Source organism: Setaria italica, chromosome IV, assembly GCF_000263155.2.
Source record: "Setaria italica strain Yugu1 chromosome IV, Setaria_italica_v2.0, whole genome shotgun sequence".
In the NCBI taxonomy this organism is placed as follows: domain Eukaryota; kingdom Viridiplantae; phylum Streptophyta; class Magnoliopsida; order Poales; family Poaceae; genus Setaria; species Setaria italica.
The window spans coordinates 36659632-36682941 of record NC_028453.1 but is presented as its reverse complement, the minus strand read 5'-3'; the positions used below and the strand labels follow the sequence as shown (position 1 = coordinate 36682941).

Sequence of the window (23310 nt, the reverse complement as noted above, 5' to 3'; positions counted from 1 at the left end):
CTACCCGGGCCGGCCTCTTCTACGGTCGTCAGCAACAAGGGAGGCGCGCCTTCTATCTCTCTGCTGGCAGGCAAAACAAAGCCAAAAATCCGTGTCCGTGTGCAATCGATTCGGCAGTTTCACAAAGCTGGTAGCCAGTCGACGCCAGCTGCCAACTGCCAAGCCAGCGAGCGATCTTGTCAACAGCCAGAGTCAACAACTTACTGAGCCTCTGCCGGGCGAACGTTTTGACACGTCTCAAGGGGGGGAAAACAAAAACAACGGCAGCTCAGATCTGCTAAAAATATGGCAAATTTCATTCAAGTTTGTCCAAGAGGAATAAAGCTGCATGTATATATTACGCTATTGCAAGCTCGTGATTCAAACCAGGTCTACTCAAAATCGTTCCTTACCGATTTCATAAATAAAAGGACATGATCAAAACCGAATTTCTTCAAGACCTACTCAAAGCCACGTGGCGTGACACTATACTTCTATCAAAATTTTATATATCGACTAGGCAATGGACCCCTTTCTTATTGGGATGGCTTTTACTTCTTGGGCATCCTGTAGCCGCCAACCACGCAGGCGTGGCCGGCTTGAACTGCTCCGCCTTCAGCTTCTCCACCTCGCTGGCAAACACCGCCTCCGCAGGCTGCGTGCAGTCGCGCCTGGGTAGAAAAATAAAACATCATCAGGTAGTTAATTTATCTAAGGCATCTCTGCTGCTTCTTGCTTTGGGATGTCTTATTACTTCAGTGAAATCAATTTTTTTTCTTTTTGAAAGAAAAAAGAATAAAGAAGCCGGCACGCTCCAGCAAACCTTTGCCTATATGAAAGGTCTGAATATATGAAATTATTAGCAGCAAGTGGTACCTTGATTGACATGACAAAGTGGCCGCCGCACTTCAGGAAGTACGAGGCGTTGAGGGCTAAGATTCTGGCCTGCAGGATAGAGAGAGTCCGACGAAAACTTCAAAGAGCTTGTTATGTTACAAGTCATATTCACATCCTAAAACAGGTCACAAGGCATCACGGTACTGTGTACGATACGGATCTATTTATTCTTCAAACGGGACAGTGAACAACAGTTGGGGAAACAAAGATTAATCCGTCCCATGATCAGTACCGACAGTACAGCACCAACAAGACAAATGCTTCAAAATTTCAGTAGAAGTTATGGTCTAAGCATCAGCAAGTGAGTTACAGTACCACATACACATCAAACTGCATCAGGAAAATCAAAGCAACCAAACGGTCTAACCCTGTAGATATTTCCACGTTCAAATTACCAAAAAAAGAAAGTCAAGGACATAAAGTGCCAAATGACCTCATAAAGAAGAAAACAAAAACAAAATTGTACTGATGCAGACCAAATGGAGCTGAGCAATTTTGTCTTCTACGTCTATAAGTATAAAAAAGAAAACAGTTGTAGATATAATTGCCATCCGGCATATGAAAATTAACGTTCCAAATTGAAGGTTACTATAAAAAATATGGGGAACTTAGACAGCCAGATGCAACACAAATTATAGTGAATGTTGGAGGGAGAATTAAAAGGTTGCATCCCGTCGAATATGATGATAAGATGCAAATGGCAAAATGAATTACAGTTGGAAAAACATTATCATGTCAGAATTTGTGTGATGGGCCTATCCGTCCCATTGGGATAGTACCAACAGTCACACGACTCACGCCAACAAGACGCGAATATGGTTCAAAATTCCAGTCAAAATTATGATCTAAGCATCGTCTAGTGACTTGCAGTACCAGATACACATCAAACTACATCAACAAAATCAAAGCAACCAAAGATCTAACCTGTAGATATTTTTATGCACAACTTGCCAAACCAAGAAAAAGTGCCAAATGATGTGCATCCCCAACAAAGAAGAAAACAAAAATAAAAGTGGACCGCAGACAAAATAGAAAGTAACAGTTTTGTTTTTCAAGTCTAAGGATCTAAAGAAAAACAGTACTGCAAATATCATGTACAAATTATGTTATGGGTGGCCAGAGGCCCAACCCATCTATACTGGGCGTGAAAAGATAAGGATTTGGAGATTATATTAGTTAGTTGGTTTGTTAGGATTGTTAAGTGCCTGCTCTATATAGAGAGAGGCATGGCAGTCATTTATGTTTACCACTAATGAACTAGGATCCATAACTTCCAAACTAGGTTAACAGAAAACAAATATGGGGCACTTAAACAACCAGATATACAACGCATTGGAATAGGAATTAAAAGGTTGCACCCCATCCAAATATAATGATAAATGCAAATGGCAAAAAAGAAAGAGAAAGGGAAAATATTGGCATTTGGCATAGGGCCATAAGCGCATCAGAAACTCGAATTTGCATCATCCATTGTGATGTCCTGAAGGGGAATCCGAGTATGCTCATCATCTGCTGAGGCCCAATATCACCACAAAAAGACAACAAACCAAGCACAAACATAATCACCAACACTCAGTTGCACACTATCAGAGACTCAGACGTCAGTCTATACTCATAAGCAAGACACTAAGCAAAAAACCGATGAAAGAAATTAGTGTGAGATGGCTATATACCTGGTCTGGCTGTGCAACATCAGAGAAGATATCAACCATGCCAACCAACATCCTGTACCTTGCAGGGTGCCTGGCATCCTCAATAATGGGAATCACGTTGGTCCTCTTCTTTGAGAGAACTCAACAGCATGGACCAACCCCTCCTGCGATATGACCAAATTCATTAACAAACACAGTAAATCAAGTAACCGATCAATAACTGAAATAGGTGACAGCGTGATCACTCACTGGTCCAACAATATAAGACACACGAGACACGGTCGTTCCTGATGCAGCACAGAGGTAGATGTCACACCTGATTTTAAAAGTAAAACCAGATGAATAAATTACATGTGCGCTAGGATCAAATTTCACACGTGCAATGACTTTAGTAAATACCATAGACAGTGCCAAAATATAAAGAGAGAGTATTAAATTTATTATATGACTGAAAATCTTTAATTCGAATAGTAAAACGAGTCTTTATTCTAGCAGTGGAACTCCAACGATGACGACGACTCCACAGGCAGTTGACTAGTGGCACACGTACGCCTAGAACTCCTCAAAGTTTTCAAGAACCTCCTCAAAGTTGACTTGGTCTAAGCAGCGGTTTTAGCAAGGGTGAGTACACTTATGGTTGGTACTCAGCAAGCGTGGGGAATGTGTAGTGTAAGGCTATACAAGGATAGGTTATGGTTTAATAGCATTTCAGCACTTTAATTGGTTGGTCAAATTTTATTAGCAATTACTAAGTATAAGTTTATACCACCCACATTAAGCATGAGCATAAATAAAGATAACCGCAATAAATAACAACAATTTAATTCGACTTCCGATAGATTAATCATGTGAGGATCCAGGCCGCTCTTAACCGTGAGCACGGCTATTATAACAGTTTTACACTCTGCAAAGGTTGTACACTTTCACCACAAGTCGCGTAAAAGTTCAAAAGAACTTTAGACCCAACCATGCTGTGCGGGCCATGCACAATACCACACTTTCGAGGTGTGATTGCATAGGGACGCTACGAGGTCTTTACAAAGATTTCCTAGTAAGTAGTAACCCGCTAAGGTTTCAGGTTGAAGCAGAACATAAAACTCTCTCAAGACTGCGAAGCTACCATAGAGCAGATCAGCCTGAGGGCCGATGTCATTGCATAGACACGCTACAAGACTTTTACAAAGATTCCCTAGTGAGTAGTAACCCACTAAGGTTTTAGGTCGAAGCAGAGCATAAACCTCTCTCAAGACTGCGAAACTACCATAGAGCATATCAGCCTGAGGGTCGGGCTATACCCCATCAATGCCTCCCCTCTTGCCCAGGGTCGGCTCTATAATTTTAAGGGCCCTTGGGCAAGCAAGAAGATAAGGGCCCGAATATCAAGTACGAATAATAAAAATCACTTTGCAATATATGTATAGCTCATAAAATATAACAATAGTGTAACAAAAAAACTAAAAACAATAACCATTATGATTACCTCAAATAAAATATAATGCTTCGGTGCTTTGTAAAAAATCATTTTCGGGCATTTCTTGATGCAAAATCTTCAAGAACAGTATATGATTTATGTCGTCCAAAATATCCTTCTCAATGCTGCACATAGCCAAGCCATTCAATCTTTCTTGTAACATAGTTGATCTTAAATAATTTTTCAATAGTTTCAATTTGGAGAAACTTCTTTCGACTGATGCTACTGTCACTGGAATAGTTAAGAGAATCCGATATGCAATGGAGACATTCGGGTAGCAATCTGCAGCTTTAACAAACTGAAGAATCTCAGGTACTGACATCAATTCTTCTAGCAAAGATACTTGCAACACTTTTAATTCAGAGAAAAAAACATCCAACTCAACATCAGACTTGTTGTCATGAGAAAAAGATTTTGCAAAAGTAGTGCAGCACTTTCGTAGATCATTATCATCCAAGGACTTCAGATTTTCTGAGTTTAATAAGAAACTAAATATTTTTTCAAACTTCTTTAACTGTTCAAATCGACTAGTCAAATGGCAGCATCAACAATAACTAGGAAGTAACTAACTTTGAACTCATCTATATCTGAAAGTTGTAATTCTTCAGTTTTATCATTTTGTTCATCAAAATGCTTCTTTCTTTTACCTTGACGTTTTATAGGAAATTTTGGCTCTACGTCCGTACTAGATGCAATGGATTTTACAGTCTCAATACTAGCATTGAAGCCTTCTTCTCTGTACTTCTGGAAATATGAGATGACCCCTATTTGTTTGAGAGTAGCATCTAAGCACACAATCTTAGTTGTAACTTTTTGCTCACCATCTTGATACTTAGATAAAATATCATCCCAGATAACCATATCAACTAGAAATTCAAATTTCTCAAGTGCAGTTACCAATGATTTAGCATCACTTACTATTTTTGGGTCATCAGCAGAAGTTCTTTCTACTTCCTTCAACGTTGATATTATTTGTGGGGCTTGATACCTGATAGTTTGCACACTCTTTATTTGACTCTCCCAACGAGTATCAGACAAGGGTTTGACAGTAAACCTCTTAACATTATCAGTCAAATTTTTTACCTTTTAGCAGAGCGTGCAAACAAACAATATATCCTTTGTATAACACCGAAGAATGAATAGCTGTCTTGTAAGATTTTGCCATATCACAAAGAGTGAGATTCAGACTATGACATGCACATGGCATATATAATGCTTTGGATTATAATTTCAAGCAAACGTATCTGCACACCTTGATGTTTTCCCTTCATATTAGAACCATTGTCATAACCTTGACCTCTCACATCATCAATATTCAAATCATGAGACCGAAGTGCATCCAACAAAATATTAAAAAGCCCTAATCCGGAGGTGTCATCAACCTGTACGAACTCCAAGAAAAATTTCTCTACTCTAGGAATGGTACTTGACATATTAATACAACGCACAATTAATGTCATTTGTTCTTCATGACTCACATCTGGAGTACAATCTAAGATAACAGAGAAATAGTAATTAACTCATTTCTGAATATTATGGTCAAGATAATGATGATGAATTTCATTACTTTGAATGCGCCTAATATGTTCCTGCATTACAAGATCAAATTCAGCAATCATTTCAACTGTGGCTAGAAAATTACCATTGTTACATTCATAAAGTTTCTCATTTGATCCTTGAAAGGCTAGATTTTGTTTAGCAAGAAACTTCACAGTAGAAACTATTCTTACCAGGACCTGTCTCCAATGCTCCTTTTCCTTTGTAATTTCCCATTGCATTTCATCATCAATTGTTTGATTTTTGCTTAATCTAAGCTGAAGCTCATTCCATGTACTCATGTTTGTCAAATGCTCCACATTGTTCTCATGTGTTTTTAGTTTCTCACTAAGATGTTTTCCATCAAATGCTAACAATGACTTGTTTTGATTTGATTTGAACAACTTGCAGCAAAAACAATAAATCTTGTCCGCATGTTTAGAATAAACCAACCACTTCCTGTCAACAAACTCACCATTAGATAATTTTTTGAAGTAAAGAAAAATGTCTGCTACTGGGATCACAAGGGAATTGTAGATCCATTTCTCTTACAGGTCCTTTCTCAATTAAGATATCTTTTTTGCTATTGTCAAGATTTCCCCATATTCTAGGATCAAAAATAGTCAAAACTGAATCTTCTTGTACATCAATATTTGCAGTTTCAGTATCATTTGAAGGCTGTAAAGTGTCACCTCCCAGAGCCTGAGTATGATCATTGGCATCAGCTTCAGCATCTAAATTATGCTCTTCTGTAGCACCTTCATTAGCATCAACTTCTGCAACTTGTTCCCACCCCTGATCTTGACTGACTTCAGCATTATTTGAAACTGGAAAAAACTTATGTAGAGTACCTCTCTGCGATTCTACGAACTGATCTTCTTGTTTTCTTTTTTTTTCTTTTCTGAGCACCCGACAAATGCTTCTTAGACAACATCTATCATATTCAAATAAATACAATGAATTAGAAATTTTAACCCTAGCACAATCGGTATAAGCATAGCGCATACAAAAAAACAAATAAGAAAAAAATTGGAAATACTAATCAATCGGTATGTTGCTTACTGTGACGCGCGAATCGGATCGGTGCCCTTGCCGTTGCCGATCGGTTGCCGCCTCGCCGGGTGAGGAGCCAATCGGATCGATGCGAGCGTGTCCTCTCCTTAGCCAGAGCACGTCGATGGGCAGGCAGGGTTGCGGCGGCAGGAAACGATCAAAGAAACATCGCCTACAGCCTACCCTCCGCTCGATGGATCAGGTTACGTAGAATAGGACTGGAAGGGAGAGTTACCTACGGCATGGGCTGCTTTGTGATGGGCCTTCAAATGCTTACCATGTCAAATAGAAATTTATATGTACTAATTACCTATATGGTCTTGGGCCCCTGGCGGTCACACTGCCTGACCCCGCCCCCTAGGGCCAGGCCTGCTCTTGCCCTTTCCGTAAGATTACCCCAGACTAGAGTCTCTAATTAATTAGCTAAGACCAGAGCCATGTAGTTCTTATGGTTGTACTGTTTTCCTGGGTGGTTGCTCCATGTTCCAATTAAGCATGGTGATCTTGTATTAATGGAAGGTATAGCGTAAATAAAACAAGTTGAAGCATTGGTTCATTAATACCACCATACCTAGTTAGAGCAACTAAGCAAGAACTACCCAACAGTAAAGTAAACCCAGGTTGATGAAGGTGGTAGGGATAAAACTAGGCACACCTTAAATAGGACCCATCATGTTTATATTCTTAAAGTGCATAGCATATGCGTATAGAGCATAAAAGTAAAGGTTGCATAGGAACAAATTGTGATCAAGGGTACAACTTGCCTTCCTGAACTGGCTCTTGCTGCTCAAAGTCTTCAAAGCCTTACTCTTCGAATCCCTCGAACTGCGATCCTCCTATGCGCATCAAACGAGTACATACAAGCAAACAAAGGAAAAAAATAAGAAAACATTACATCAAACAATAGCAACAGAGCAAAATAGGACCACAAAACTAATCTATGCGTCAACATGAACTCATAGGCGCAAGAATCGCTTAAAACAGATTTAAAACGCTAAAGATATGAGCTAAACTAGGTTCAGGGGCTTACTGCAAGAAAACTAAACTTCCAGGGGCTAAACTTAAATAAATCGAGGGCTAAAATCTAATTAAACATATAAATAGAAGGTCTAACGCGTAAAAGAACTAAACAGGATGGTGAGCGGGATTTTATAAAAGAGCAGGGGCCTAAATAGAAGAAAAAGGACTTAGATCTAAATACTTTTGAAGTGCGGCAGGATTGAGATGCAAAAACTAGAAAAGGTGGGGGCTCTTAAGCAAAAGCGGCGCAGCTGACTAGGATTGACCGGTACGCCGACCAGTTGACTCCGGTCAAATTAAATTTGATCCGTCCGAAGCGGATCGAACGCCTGGCGGCAGCAGCGGCGCACGGGCGGCGGAGAACACGGCAGTGAGCGGCGGCACGCAGGGGACCTTGACGGAATCGAGCGTAGCTCGAGCGACGGCTCACGGTTTTCAACGGGGACTGGCTCGAGGCGAAGCTGGGGGCGCGAGGAACCGATCTAGGTCTTCGGTGCGGTGGCTGGAGCGGCGACGGCGACGTGTAGCTCGAAGAGGCGGCTCAACGGAGAACCAACAACTCCGGCGAGCTCAGGGACGCTGTAGAGGGCACGGGAGCACACAAGAGGACCTCCGGCGGGTTCCTTACCACGACGCGAACCTCCGGGCGGTGATCTTGTCGACGGCAAGACGGCGGCGGCATGGATCGAAGGCGACAGGTGTGCGCTAGGGTTCGAGCTCGGGCGGCGGCGGCGCTGGGTGCGAGGCAAAGGCGCTAGGGTTTGGTGAGGGCTGCGGAGGCGGCGGCGGGTTTCATAGGCCCGGGGAAGCGACCAAGGCATGCGGGCCACGCATCGGAGGCGGAGTCGCACGCGGCACGGACTCGAGCTCCAGTCCGGCTCGGGAGCGTGCGGGAGGAGGGGGATGTCAGGCGGGGCCCAGCGGAAGGCAGGCGCGGGAGCGAGCTGGCTTGGAGGAAGCGGGTTGCTGCTGGGCCGGCCTAGCCTACGAGCTGCTGCTGCGGAGCTAGACTGAAAGGGAAAGCGGGCCAAAAGAAGAAAGATGAAGAGAAAGAAAAAAAAGAAAGGTTTTCCTATTGATTCAAACAAATGAATTCAAATACAAATTTGAATTCAATGCACCAGCATGAATGCAACAATGAACTCCTATGATTTCATTAACTTATTTAAGAAAAGATTTAAATGCCTAATAAATTAAATGTAACTTTAGAAAACCTTAAATCCTTAATGACGCAAATTCTAACTAATTTTATTAAGTTGTAAAAGTTTGAAAATTAGAGTGTTACCTGCGTACCAGGAGCCTAAATTATCATAAACACGTCATAAATTATGACAGCAACAGCGGAGACTTTTTTCGCTTACTGAAAGGGCAAGATAGCTAATGCTTGTTCAGACTAGGTAAACAGGCTTACAATCCAGATGTTGTCAACTCCGCCTATCACAGCAGCAGCCAGCTTGGATCGGAAGGGGTTCCACACCCTGTACTCGACCTTTGTGCCATCCTCGTTCTGTAATAATGCCGAAACAACCAAACAGCAAAACATGATCATCAACTCAACATGACCAGATGGTGCTATCTAGTTATCGAAATAAACCTTTCAAATTTTAGCATATATATATGGATCTACAACGCCATTGGCAACTAATAGTAATAGATAAACCACTTAAGCCAAATTTCCACCCACATTGCACAACGAATTGTGAAGAAAAAAAAACTAGAGAGATGAAGCACGGCAAAGGGGACCTGGACGGAGACACGCTTCTCGCCGTAGACGGACTCGCCGGGGCACATGTTCCTGGTGCAGAGCGCGTCCTCCTTGCCCCTGGTTATGAAGACGCCCCCGTGCCTGTACGGCCCCACCACCACCTTGCCCCCGCCCTTCATGCCGCCAACGCGGCCGCCGCCCCTGGGGCCGCCGACCGGCACCCTGACACCAGGCCTCCTACCCCTGACGTCCGCTCTCCCCGGGCCGTTCCTACCGCCTCCCCTCCGGCCGCCGCGGTCTCTGCCGCCGCCGCCATTGCCTCCGCCTCCCCTCCAGCCTCGGCCCCCGCCGTCGCCTCTTCCTCCTACCCTCCCGCCGCGTCCTAGGGCAATCGAAACATCATTAGATCAAGTGAGACAGATTGAACCGATCGAGGAATTGATCAGCGGTAAAGCGTATTGCAATTGACGCCATGGCTTCGGTTGCTAGCTTGCCTCGTAGTGGTGGCCTCATGGTGGTGGTGACTACTCGTCGACGATCACCTCGTTACCCGCCGCCGCAGCTGAGGTGGAGGGTTTTGAGTTTTTTTTCCCCTTTTTTGAGATTTTATTGAGACGAGGTTTAGGGTTTTTGGCTATAATAAAACAAGCACGCCAATCAAGAAATGCACACGCGCAAGTTTCATTCCATCAGGCTTTGGGCCATAAATGCGCCCATGGGCCTTGTGTTTCAGCCCGGGCAACGGCCCTCATCTTTCCGGCCCATGCTAACAACAGCAAAGCTTACTTGCGGAAAAACGAAGTCATCATACGTGATACGACCCAATTCATCAGCAGAACAGTTCATACATCACACCGGGCTAATGTTTACACCAGCAAAATTTTCTAGCAAAAAACCTAGAGTCCAGCCATCATCAGTAATCTACCAGAGTAAGGAGCAGCACTGGATTCTCATCAGCTAATGGATTCCATCACCAAGTACATCCCCTACACCGCTCACCTAGTACCAAGGTCGCGCTGACGCAACAGCACACGGGAGGAAAGAAAATAACTGCTGGAGCCTCTGATCCGGTCCTCAGATGATGGTGTAGTTTGAGAATATGTTCATCAGGTTGTCGAGCGCCTCGGGGTAGAACTTGCGCGCGAACAGGTAGCAGGGCCGCTTCATGCCGTTCCACATGCAAGGTCTTCTCTGCGCTACATGCTGCAAGATGATGACAACAATGGCGTATTAGATCTTCCAGGAAACAAGGAACGCCTCATTTGTTTGAGTTGACCCTGATTGGGAACAGGTGAAGCCAAGGACCAAATTACTCTACCTTTGCATTGCTGCTAACATGAACGCTCTCATCAATGGACTGCAGGGATTTGGAATACTGTTAGATAAATCCCAAGCGTATGAATTGTTTGCCTCTATAGACAATTGAGATCAACAAAGAGCTTACGGAAATGTTCTTCAGCAGCTCAAAGCTTGTATCAACCGCCCTATAGACTTTAGGATGCCATTTCCCTTCGGACCAATCTACATGTGTCACTGACCAATTGGCAATTCCAGTCGGATCAGCCATCTGCGGCCACCAAATACAGGTGCAATGTTATTCGAAGTCTCTCTTTCAGTAAAATGTTGTTGGCTACTCAAAGAGAACAAAAGCTCATCTAGAAGCTTCTGAATGCTTACATTAAAGAGAGTTGGCAAGTAGTGCTCATCAGAATAGCAATTGTGCCATTCATTTCCTGGCTGTAAAGTAGCAATCACAATATCAGCAACAACATGCATTCCAGGAAAATTGTTATGTACCTAACTAACACACTAATGTTATGTATTAATATGCCCTAAGGTCTGATATGTCACATAACTATCTATACTGAATGAAGCAGATTCTCAAAGAAAATTGTTTTCACTTCCCCCCTAGTAATCGTTACCTGTTGTCTGATGATATTGGAAGCTCTAGATATTACACATGAGAAAAAAATTGACAGTGCATTTGCTAAGATAAGGCATCCTAGAAAGAAATTCATTTTTCAGGTGGGGAGAAAGTGACCACCTTACAGTAACGCTTGAACTTCCCATAGTAAAGGGTGTCAGCGAGAATAAGAATTGCATGCTGCCGTTTCACTGTGAACCACTGAAAGAGATGAATACATCAGTGTGTTGGAAGATAAAACTATGGGAAGCCATAACAACTGTTATAAGAAGTTGAATTGGATGATAGAGAATTACTGGAAGTCATAGAAATCACTCTACAAAAAATGAAGTCAATGGACAAAGAGAAGTGGAGCAACATGTTTGTAACCATAAAATTCTACTTTCTAGGGAGACCAGTTTTATGAAATTATCACCTGTGCACCTTTTCTCCAATCTCTCTTCACAATTTCAGGTAGCATATGATCAGAATATCTTCCTGCTCCATGTGGACCAGGATCATCAAAACTGAGGGGAAAAAATAATTTGCCATGTCAATCGCGAAACGATTGTGCATTTGTGGTTATTAAAAAAATCAAAAAAGGCATATCGTAAATCAAATATCTGTTCAACTCCACATAGGGGGGGAAACTAACATATCACTTTATATAACCTTCAGTATGTTCACTTACCAGTCAACAAAGCTGACATTTGTCTCCATGAGATAACTATATATATAATCAAAGTTATGAAGTGGCACACAACTGCAATTAGAATAAAGCATTAGGATGGGGAGCATTCAAATTTAAATGGTGATAAATGAAAATGATGGACCTCTCAGAAAGCAAGACAAAATGCTGGTTTTCAGGATCTTGTAGGGCATGAGCCAAGAGCCTCTTTTCAGCATCAACCATAGAAATTGTACCCCAGATCACCTGTAGGAAAATTAAAAATTAGATTCTACAAGTACAATGAATTTAAGTACTCTTGGGCACAATTGCTGTAGGCAAGTACTACAGGCCATGTTAGGTACAGGTGATGGTTCAACAACATTAATAAATCCTGGGTCTTACTCTACAAGCTACATTCATCCTTTTACATTATATGGAGTACTGCAATCAATAGAGATGGCACTCTGAGAGAGAAAACACCACATTTTTTCTCAAAATCAATCTTTATTATAGAGCAACTTAGCAAACATTTTCTGCGTAAATTAATTAGAGGATAAAAGAATGAATACATGTTTAAGCCAATTACAGGTTGATACCTTTTCACTTCGAATATCCCTGCCAGCAAATATTGGACTCGAATGAATCGGCCTATCTCTTGATGCATGTACATATATGGTGTATCTGTCTTCATGCCCCTGAAAGTACACCCAAGTAGATAGATTCAGTAGACATACTCAAATTGAGTTCATTAACAATATATAATATGCATAATAGATAACAATTTCCTATCCTGATGGGAGAAAATATTATGCTGCATAATGAAACACAACCATTGAGATTTTAGTTAATTCTGCTAAGGCTCGTTTACTAACTAGACATGTATTCACTGCAATTTGTAAATACTTCGAAAATCGTACCATGAAGAACTTCTCCCAGAGCTTCTCAAAAGGCAATGAACTGGGCGTCAAGAACATGAAAGCAATTTTTTGATTCTTCGACGGCACTGGCCGTGCCCGGATGATGTCTCTCATGATAGCACGAGCAGCAATCTCATCATCAGTGTATACCCTAGCAGGTTCTGGAGGAGGCCGAGTATTGCAGCCTTCTGATGGTACCAGATAACAAGATGTGTAATGCCGTGGAGTATAAAGATAGGCTCCAATGGCTACTGCACAGACAAAAGCAATCAAGACGACGAACCAGAGAGGCCTTCTAGATGAAGACCTACTGCGTGGTGCCATGGTGTAGATGTATAATCAGGAAAGCCGGGCCTTCCGATCTAGCAAGCTACAGTCATACAATCATCCATAAGCAACTCTTCTGATAGAAGTGATCAACATCTAGAAACCTGAAAAACATGGGGGAAAGGAAATTTTCAGTTTAATGCCTTCAGGCTTTTAGCCAACAGTAACCCCAGCCTCTAAATCCTGGGATGCTTGTGGCCAACACTTATCACAATAGCTGAACTTGCAGCAAAAAGCAAACAAATAGTTCTCAAAGAACAAAAGTTCTTAATAACAATGATCGACGCCTTTAACGTAACTGACTGCTAGACCTCTATCCATGAGTGGCAAAGGTCTCCTAATTTTTTGGTTAACATGTACTAAGAGGTTCCACAAATCATTCCTGTGCTACTAACCAGAACCTGGATGTTCCACGTTTTCACCCAGAACTTGAAAGTTTCACATCACACGAAACCCTCCCTAAACCCCCTAAACCTCAACAATTAAGCATCACCAGACGAACTCCAAAATGGCAGGGGCGAATTTAACTCGAGGACTAAGGCCTGAGCCAGCATTACCTTGGCTAGGTTATGGATGGATCCTCGAATCGATTACTACGGCACCACGCAGAACAGAAGCATATAGCAAAGTGGGTAACCGCAAAGAAAAACTCGAACTTGACTGCTCGCAGCAGCCAAGGGGAAAGGGCTCCTAAGAACAAGGCGAGCTCCAAGAAAGGCAAGCTCGAGCGACTTACCAACGAAACGAAATGAGTCGATTCGAGCCCGTCCGGCTGGATGGACCTGGACTCCACTCCACAGCGAGTCCGCCACGAGGCTGTGAGCGGCGGGCGGGGAAGAGGACCTCGGCGGCGAGGTCGCCGACGACACAGCACGACAGCTTGCGGCGGCGGCGGCGGACAGAACAGGGAGCGAGAGCACGCGGTCGATGGTCCGGATTACTGAGGAGTTGGGGGAGATCTAGACGATGGTGGAGGGGGAAAGTACGGAAGAATCTTGGGAGGCAGGACTGAGGTGGAAAGGTAGGCCGGACAACACTACAAGGATTTCCTCGAGCAGCTTGCACTTGCTATTGCTAGGCTGAAGGTTTTGCGCCTAGTCTTGTGGACTATCCGGATCCGAATTATTCTATTTTCGTGCTCTAATTTGTGTTCTGTGCAAGATGAGGCTCTTGTTGGATGATGCCCACGCTGGGATGTTCGAAAATTCCATGGCCCTCTTTTGAGACTAAGAAAGTGGTTTTGTGGGGGGGGGGGGATATGAATTGTTTAGAAATTTTTGCATTCCCGCATTTTAGGAAAATAACCTCTAGCTAAAAGAAGCTCAATATTAATGGTCTCTTAATAAAATAACCTTAGAGAAAGTCAACATCGGTTGGACGATATTGACCATTCTATACTAATTTTCGTTGATGAATGAAACCGTACCTCCAATACATAAACTAATTTTTGTTGATGAATGAAACCCTACCTCCAATCATGATTTCATATCATGATTTTATAGACAAACGATAGATAGACCTAAGCAAAATAGACCTAGCCCAACCCTAGCCCAACGGGCTAAGCCCAACCTAACGTCATTTAGGGTAAGGGCCGCACGTGAAGCTAATTTTCGCGGCAAAAGAATGGACGGGCTCAAGCTCGGACCGAATAATAAAATGAATTAAATTTACACTAGAAAACGATGGGTGGTCCGAGCGTGGGCCCAATTTTTTTTAGCCTGATGGAGTTAATGGGTAGGATTGGGCTCGAAACAAATCGGACTTTTTGCCCCCCCCCCCCCCCCGCCTGAGGTTTGGTTAGGTCTAACGACAGACTTCAATTGCCATGCACCGTATTGGTAGAAATCAGTTGAAATGAAACTTGGAGGTCTCTCGGTAACCGTGTACATACAGTTCTATCCCATGAAATCAATCTTTTCTCCCTCATTATTAATACTCCATCATTTTTTCTTATATGTCACGTTACATCATTTTACGGAGGATAAAAATTCATTAAGAGCCTGTTTGATAGCAAGTGCTAAAGTTTAGCACTTTGAGCTGTTTGGATACTGTGCTAAAGTTTAGCATCTTTGATGAAAAATGACAATATTGCTCCTCATTTACTCCTCTTAAATTGCAGCGGAGGAAAGAGAGAGGGGGCAATGGTGGGAAAAGTGAAGAGGGGAGCACTATTAGCACCCTTTAGCACCTCTTGGGCGTGCTAATGAAAAAGGGTGTGTTAAACTTTAGCATACCTGTTTGGAAACCCAAATGTTAAAAGTGGGGTGCTAAAGGGCGGAGCCGCAGACGCCATTCTGAATGGGGACGGCGGCGGCGCACACAGGGACAGTAAAAAATAGCGATTTTGACCACATCCACGGTGAGAGTGACGAGAGAAGTAAAAATAATTCATCAGCTAGGGTTTATGGGCCTGCCCACTTATTAGCCCACTTAGGCTACAGTGCGCTCCCCCTCCCTGCTGGCGCCCGCTCTTGTAGCAATGGGGTCCAGTTGATGAGTTATGGTCTCATGGACTTAGGAGGTGTTTGGGGCCCAACTGATGAGTTATGGTCTTATGGATATAGATCCATAGGGGTGTTTAGATACGAGGTGCTAAACTTTAGCAGGGTTAATAGATAGCAAATGGTTACTGTAGCACCACATTGTCAAATCATGGACTAATTAGGCTTAATAGATTTGTCTCGTGAATTAGACTCCATCTGTAAATTAGTTTTGTAATTAGATTATGTTTAATACTTCTAATTATACCCGATGTGACAGATGCTTAGCCACCGAATCTATATTCACTGTTAAGGCCCAGGTTGGTTCGTGGCTTCATTAATGTTCTGATGACGTAGACGTTCGCCTATTCATCTTCCCGTGCCGGCCGCTGCTGCAGGCGGCAGGCCACATCTGGCAAGTGCCCACGCGGCGGCGCTACCGACTTAAAAAAGATGATAGTTTTCAGTAGACCATAAGATCAATTAGTGCTTTTCAGTAAGATTCCGAACTTTTGGAGGGATCTTTAAATTTCCAGGTTTTTATCCAGACGTTGGAGTTCTACATACATGCCAAAATGAGTCGTACGCTCATTCTTCAATCTGAATTCTGGCCAGTACTAGAATACTAACTAGCATTGATGTTGTTTTGTGGAGCCAGTTCACGGTTCAGACATTATGGCAGCTAACCTTGTCCTGCACAGCTGCACTTGCCTGCATCAGCTAAAACCCTGAGAAAATCAGAACACAACATTTACAACTGATCTCTGCCTTTCCTTGATTAAGTACCACACCGAACTACCAATTCCCACTGCACCTCAAACCATCTATTACAGGAGATGCAAACAGAGGAGCAAGGAAGGAACAAACCAAGCAGAGTCCACCCTTTTCAGACTCCTTGCTGATCAAAATCCTACATCATTTTCTTCAGCAAACCTATACATAGATTATTTTAACTAGATCCAACACTTCCGCACCGGCAGCCTACTATCTTACGACGCCGATGAGTTACCTTAGCTGTTCACATGGGCATGTACTTTGTTGCCCCCCTACTCTACCACGATCTCGGGCAGTTTCAGCATGGGGTGGCTGCAGCAGCTGCTCGTCCTGGGGCACTTCACGTAGCTCCTGCAGCACCGGCTGGTCTCCCTGGCGCACACGGCCTGCCAGCTCGAGCAGATGTCTTTCCCTTTGCTTCCGCACCCCTTGTTGCTGCTGGTCACGCTGCAACAGTTTCTGCTCACGAGGTCAGCTGGAGGTGGAACGCAGTCTTTCGCCTTCAGATGGTTCGTGCAATCTGCCACCTTGTGCTCATCACTGCGGTGGCTGCACTGGTTATGCTGCTCGTGATTCTCATCAGGTAGTGAACTGATAGAGATGGAGACTTCTTGAACTGGCTCAGCAGCAATCTTCTTCTCCTGCACATGAGGCTCATGGCAGCAATGGCTGTGGTGGTGCTGTACCTCGGCATGGCAGTCCGTTTCTGATTCCTCAATCTCCCCATGGTCATGTCCATGCTCGTGGTCATGGTAGTGGTGTGTATCCGCGATGTGCACAAGTGGCTGCTCAGCATGGCAATGATGCTCGTGCTCATGATCATGGTCGTGGCAAGCATGCTCAACTGTAGAATGTGAATGCTTGTGCTCTTCACAGTGGCTATGCTCATGCTCACCTGCAGAATGTGAATGGTTGTGTTCTTCACAGTGGCTATGCTCATGCTCATGGCATGTGCTGTTGCTGTCAGAATGTTGCGAAGCATGGGCTTCTTTGCAGTGGCTATGCTCATTGTCATGGCAATCATGCTTGTTGATGATGTGCGAGCTGCTCAGCTCCTTGCAGTGGTCATGGGTATGACCATGATCATGGCAACCATGGTTCTCAGTAAGCACCTGGTTGCCTGGCTCCTTGCGGTGGTTATGAGTATACCCGTGGTCATGGCAAGCATGCTTTTCTGTAACCACCTGGTTGCTGGGCTCTTTGCAGTGGCTGTGGCTGTGGTCGTGATCATGGCAAGCATGCTTTTCCGTAGGCTGCTGGTTGCTCGGCTCTATGCAGTGGCTGTGGCTATGACCATGATCATGGCAGCCATGCTTACCAGAAGACGATTCTTTGCAACTGCCTGTTGACTTGCACGGACCATCTGAGCAGTGGCCGGAAACACAATGTTTCTTGGCATGTGATCCATGCTGTGAAGAGGCACAACATTTCTTCGCCTTCCGATCACTCTTGGATCTCAGTAACAACATGCTGTACATGATCACCAGCAAGCATGTGCCGACATCTGCCAGGACGGCTGCCCAAATAAGCGGATGTCCACCGATTGCAAGTCCAACAATTGCAAGCTTAGTAATCACTGAGAAGATGATGTTCACAATGATAGTCCGGTGCGTCCTTCGTGCCAGCTGGACAGCCTTTGGAATCCTGCGGATGTCATTCGACATCAGCGTGATGTGACTCGTCTCCATTGCAACAGCTGAACCAGATACACCCATGGAGACTCCAACATCAGCCTTAGCCAATGCCGGGGCATCATTCATGCCGTCTCCAATCATCAGCGTAGGGCCATGTTTTGCCTTGAGCTCATCAACAATTCTCACTTTATCCTCCGGAAGAAGTTCAGAACGAACCTCATCTAGGATGTTGCCAAGCTGGAAGAAGAAAGGATCAGCATAAATTATAATTGATCAGAGCCTACAAGAATGAGGAAAATGTGCAATATCACAGTACTAGCATGATTTTTTAGGGGAACAGTACTAGAATGTCTTTACCTGTTCTTGCGCATATGCAGCCGCTGCAGCACTATCCCCAGTAAGCATCACTGACTTGATACCAAGTGATCTCAGCTCCTTGATGGCTTCAGCTGATCCAGTTCGGCAGGAATCCGACAGAGTAAATACTCCGATCAATTCCCTTTTGCAGGCAACATATCCAACAGTGACTCCTTTCATGTCTTCGATGTCCGGAACTAAAGCAAAGAAATGGGCATGTGATTGTTCAAAGCTACTGTGATTTTAGATAACAAAAAAAAACACAAAAAACCTTTTAAAATAACCAATACAATCAGGTTTTAGTCAGACAATAAAATGGGTTAAGGACAAATACAGACGTCGTTTGAAAGTGAAAGTTAATTAATATTCCTAAAACCAAAACCTTCCTATGTGCCGTGGAAGTGTCTCCATTCATGTGCTATGTCTCTTATCTTATTTAACAGGAAGTTTGATGGTAGGAAGGAAATATGGAGTTCTTGTGTTTACCAACCTGTTTCACATGAGGCCCTAGACAAAATTCTTTTGTTCCCAATATAAACTCCTTCCCCATCAATTTCACCATAAATTCCCTCTCCAGGATAGATTTGGAACTCAGTAACAGTATCAGATTTTGGTTCCACTGATTTTGATTGAGCATAGTCAACAAGCACAGATGCCATTGGGTGGCTTGATCTGCTTTCAATGCTTGAAACCCTGCAAAAGCCATGAAACTCAGTAATCAGTACACCCAAATAAACCTTGTGCAATGCACAATTCACAAAGGATACAACACCCACCAGTAAAGAAGTTGTTGAATGGAGACACGTCCACCAACTACCTTGAATTCCTCGACACAGAATTCTCCTCTAGTAATTGTACCAGTCTTATCAAAAGCAGCAATTTTGATCTTCGCTAAGGATTCAAGGACATCCCCTCCTTTGATCAGGAGCCCTGTCCTTGCAGCCGTCAGTAGAGCACAGAAGGTGGCAATCGGCGTCGACAGCACTAGAGCACATGGGCAAGCACTCACTAGAAGGACAAGGGCCAATTGAAACATATGTTTGAGGTTGTGTGCTCTGATCACCACAGGGATCACTGCCACTGCCGCAGCCATGACAACAACAGCTGCATGTGCAGTTCAAGATGACAGTAAGAAAAAAATATCTAATCCAACTTGTTACTATTTTTCTAGTAATTATTTTCAGTAGGCATCTCAAAAGGGAAATATAGTAGCAAGATTAGCTCGCGTATCTAGCTTACCGGGTGTATAGTACTTGGCACATGTATCAATCAGCCTCTGTGTATTGGATCGACTGTTTTGTGCTTCTTCAACTAGCCTTGCCATTTTAGCCACTGCAGAGTTGTCAGCCATAGCAGTTGTCCTCACAGCAATATAACCTGCCACATAACAGTACAGAATCACCAAAAGATCAGTAGCTTATTGTAGTCATTTAACACATGCCAATTCAAGCACTGATATGCCTTACCATCTATGTTGAGTGTGCCAGCCCAGACCTGGGACTCTGGCTGCTTTGCCACCGGGAAGGACTCCCCGGTGAGGGTACTCTCATCAACCTCACTCCGTCCATCGACAACAATACCGTCAATTGGGATGATTTCCCCAGCTTTGACAGCTATTATTGTATTGACCTTGACATCCTGAGCCGCAACCACTTGCCCAGTCTCTGCTAGAACAGCCTTTTGTGGTGCCATGCTCATTAGCGATGACATCCCAGCAGTCGCCTACATGTCAAACCAGCATTTAATTATATTTTTTTCTGAGAAAACAAACACAAATAGTGCCTATATAACACAAATTCACAAAAAAGTATCGAGTGTATATGCCACTAATATTTGTTTTTCTTACAACATATCTCTTTTTGTTATTGCTTATTAGGTTTTCTACTCTGATTTACACATGTATGAGTGTATATGCATGTTTGAGTCCACTAGATACAAAGTTCATTTATCTTCACTTGAGACTTCGAGAGTTTTCAGGTGGGCATCAACACCATGCTCTCAGCAGTATGCTAAATGGTGGTACAGTCAGCAATGTGGACATGACTCTGGTCCAAAGCCAAGACCCAAATGGCAGACCAAAAACTGTTTATGGCCCATCAGTAGGGATAGTGCGCGTCCAAATCAACAGCCACGAAACGTCACATCAGTTCGAAATGTGCTTACAAATTTGACACGTCAAGAAGAATTAGATCCTAATCTGTTTAGTGGTTCATGTGTGGCTTCTGTAATCCTGCATTTATTATTACTTCTTTGGAAAAATAAACTGCTGAAAGAGATGAAAAGACCTTGTGGCTCGCCCTGGTCTCAAGCCATTCAGCTGTAGTGAATAGGAAAACAATGAACCCAGCTTCAGAGTAGTCCTTCAGAGCTATTGCCCCAGAAACTGTAAAAAAGAGCAATAAGACTTATGAAATTCTTAAATTTAACATGCCATCCATCTACCAAAGTTCCAAGCATTTATGCCATGCAGAACCCAAAAATAAATGTTTAAATGCACTCCGGGCATTCATGCCATGGCAGAACCCAAAAATAAGTGTTATAAATGCAATAACAAGGAACAAGCCTATGTCATGACAAGATAGCATGGACCATCCTAGGTGAGAGGGTATTGCCAACAAGGAAATGTGGTGATGACTATACATACAGGCTGCAAGCTGTTGTGCAGATTCCTTCATAAGTTCATATGCATATATTGGGATAGAGCTATCTTGATACTAAAAACAAAATCTTTAGAAAGTATGATTCCAACGATACGTTCCTTCTTCCGAAAGGAAACACGATTCCCTATTAATGTCACACCACCATACTGAAGAAAAGCTTTGTTCTGTTCATTTAGCATATGCATTAGCAACATAGCAACGATACCCCTTTAATGCGGTTGTAGTGGAAAGTGGAGGTCCCTCCAGAACCTAATGTTAAGGGAAAAGATTGGGCAAGTGAGACATAAACTTTTTGGGTGCCGGATCGGTTCTGCTTTCCCACTAAGCAGAAACCATATTGGTCCTGGCAAAACAGTTTTAGCATTGCAACTTTTTTTTACAACCCATCCATCACATGGACAGATATGTTAGCGGCAGCATTATTGGCCCCCAAAGTGCGGGCATCTGTCAGAGGGTTTATATGAGCAACATGACAAAACTGAGCTATTTTACTAGGCTCAGCATCATTGTACTTCATTTTTATATGGTTCAATTGAAGAATAATTCTCAGTTGCAGATTTAAGTATTACTTTCGAGATAACTAGGTCCTTTTGAATGTAGCGACATACATTCATTTTATCCCCAAACAAAGACCAATTCAAATCAAAGGAGGCATCATCCCTGTGAAACAGAGGCAGTTCTTTACCTGCAATCAACATGAGTATGTTGACATCAAGGGTGAGCCTCCGGGCAGCTGCAAAGCTTCTCATAAGGATCGGTAGGATGCCGGCAGCCACCGCCCCCAGTGCAAACCATTTCAGGGGACGCCAGAAGTGCTCGAAGAGTGATACGAGCAGACAAACTCCACACAAGAGAACGTACGGGCTCGGCCATTTGTTCGTTATCTTCTCTGTGCCACTGCCGTAAGCTCGAACAGACGCGTCAAGCTTCGCCTGGTTCAGCACCTTGACTGAAAACACCAGAGATGAAATCAAGCAAGGTTCACACAGGTATGAATTGTGATGGCTGCGAGAAATGCAGGTAAAATTGACAGGTTCAGAGAACATGCAGTTGTTGTGTAAGACGTCTCGTAAAAAAACTGGAGGAATGGTTAAAATCACGGTGAAAATTTCACATGAATTTCCCAAAAAATAAATTCACATGAATGGAACCTGCAGCCTATGGTCTAGTAGAGTCCAACTCTGGTCTCCATGCAGAGACAGCAGGTACTAATCCGCTGTTGGTGACTCGGGTCAGGGCCACCACCAAACTTCTTGTACCGACGCAGGGTTTTCAACTGATCGATGATCAGATATCGTAATCGAAATCGAAAAGGACTGGAAATCATGTTTCTGCTGACCCCCAAATGATGAGCCGCCAAAATTCAGAGCCCAGTGGTCCCCAGAATCAAATGGCAAAAAAAAATCGCAATTGATTTATCGGTGCCTCAAAATTGCGGATAATTCGTTCAGAGAGTACTTTTTTTTTTGTCTCCTTCATCAGGAAGATGAAGAATAAGAAGGACACCAGAGGAAGAAACGAGCTTTTGCGTGATGCGTTTGAGGAGGAGCCAACATATTCTTGTGCTGCCGAGCGGCGTGAACCTTTTTTACGGAAAAAAACAAGGAAAGGAAGGATTGCGTGCTGGGTTCGCGGTCGCTGCGGCATCAATCAAGACCTCACGTTGCTATCCGGAGATTAGGCCCTGAAATAGTCCTGATTTAGCCGCCGGGTAGTTGGGCGAGACTCCGGTCGTCGTGGGGTCCTGTTCTAGTCGCCGCCCCCGTCTTCATGCAGTGGAATTCATCGGTAGCGCATGATTGAGCCGCATTATATTATACATATCTTGCTCACCGATCCCACGCCACCACGAGCTTCAAGAAATTCCCCGGCAAGAGGAGGCGAATTGGCGAGGAATCGGGCGCCAGCAGCAGCAGGAGGAGGATTATATCGGGTTGAATGAACAAGTAGAGCATGGTGGCGTGCGTTACCTATGTGCGCCGGGGAGGTGGCGTCGGCGTCGTGGAGGACGATTACGGTGCGGGAGGGGACGATGACGGTGACCTTGCGGACGCCCGGCAGCGGTTCGAGGAGCCTCTCGACGAGCGGCACCTCGGAGGGGCAGCAGATCCCCAGCACGTCGAAGTAGCTCTTCTGGGCCTTGCCGCCCGCCGGCGGCGGCGCCGCGTCCCCCATCCCTGCTCTCTGCTCCTCCTTCCAGCAGCAGTCGGTGTGTGCGTGTCCTCGGAATGCCTCTGCAGCGCAAGATACCTGCGGGGTAGCACGCGGGGCGGCA

The 23310-nt window shown here is 43.9% G+C and overlaps 2 protein-coding genes and 1 pseudogene across 3 annotated transcripts in view; all 3 read right to left on the bottom strand.

The window, feature by feature from the left end:
- Positions 1-304: 304 nt before the first annotated feature.
- Positions 305-9826, bottom strand: LOC101754342 (annotated as a pseudogene).
- Positions 9827-10099: 273 nt separating this feature from the next.
- Positions 10100-14320, bottom strand: LOC101762169. 2 transcript variants are annotated; one of them, XM_022826235.1, is made up of 12 exons: positions 13867-14317; positions 13087-13234; positions 12804-12991; positions 12483-12581; positions 12050-12150; positions 11908-11979; positions 11653-11743; positions 11358-11438; positions 10991-11050; positions 10758-10880; positions 10632-10670; positions 10100-10516 (listed from the first exon to the last, which is right to left on the bottom strand). In XM_022826235.1, the coding sequence occupies exons 3-12, from the start codon at positions 12915-12917 to the stop codon at positions 10388-10390; spliced, it is 909 nt and encodes a 302-aa protein (XP_022681970.1). In that variant the 5' UTR covers positions 12918-12991; positions 13087-13234; positions 13867-14317; the 3' UTR covers positions 10100-10387. The 2 variants fall into 2 exon arrangements, with proteins under 2 accessions (XP_022681970.1, XP_004966113.1); XM_004966056.3 differs by having other exon boundaries at positions 12804-13234; positions 13867-14320.
- Positions 14321-16174: 1854 nt separating this feature from the next.
- The window catches only part of LOC101761756 (cadmium/zinc-transporting ATPase HMA2), a 7553-nt gene continuing 417 nt past the window's right edge, over positions 16175-23310 (bottom strand). Inside the window, exons 2-10 of the mRNA XM_004966055.2 lie at positions 23006-23285; positions 21721-21984; positions 20661-20758; positions 19842-20097; positions 19615-19752; positions 19152-19479; positions 18866-19068; positions 18376-18572; positions 16175-18255 (exon numbers count right to left, since the gene is read on the bottom strand). Coding sequence (XP_004966112.1) covers positions 16657-18255; positions 18376-18572; positions 18866-19068; positions 19152-19479; positions 19615-19752; positions 19842-20097; positions 20661-20758; positions 21721-21984; positions 23006-23210 — 3288 coding nt within the window. The 5' untranslated portion in view covers positions 23211-23285 and the 3' untranslated portion in view covers positions 16175-16656. The remainder of the gene's footprint in view (positions 18256-18375; positions 18573-18865; positions 19069-19151; positions 19480-19614; positions 19753-19841; positions 20098-20660; positions 20759-21720; positions 21985-23005; positions 23286-23310) is intronic.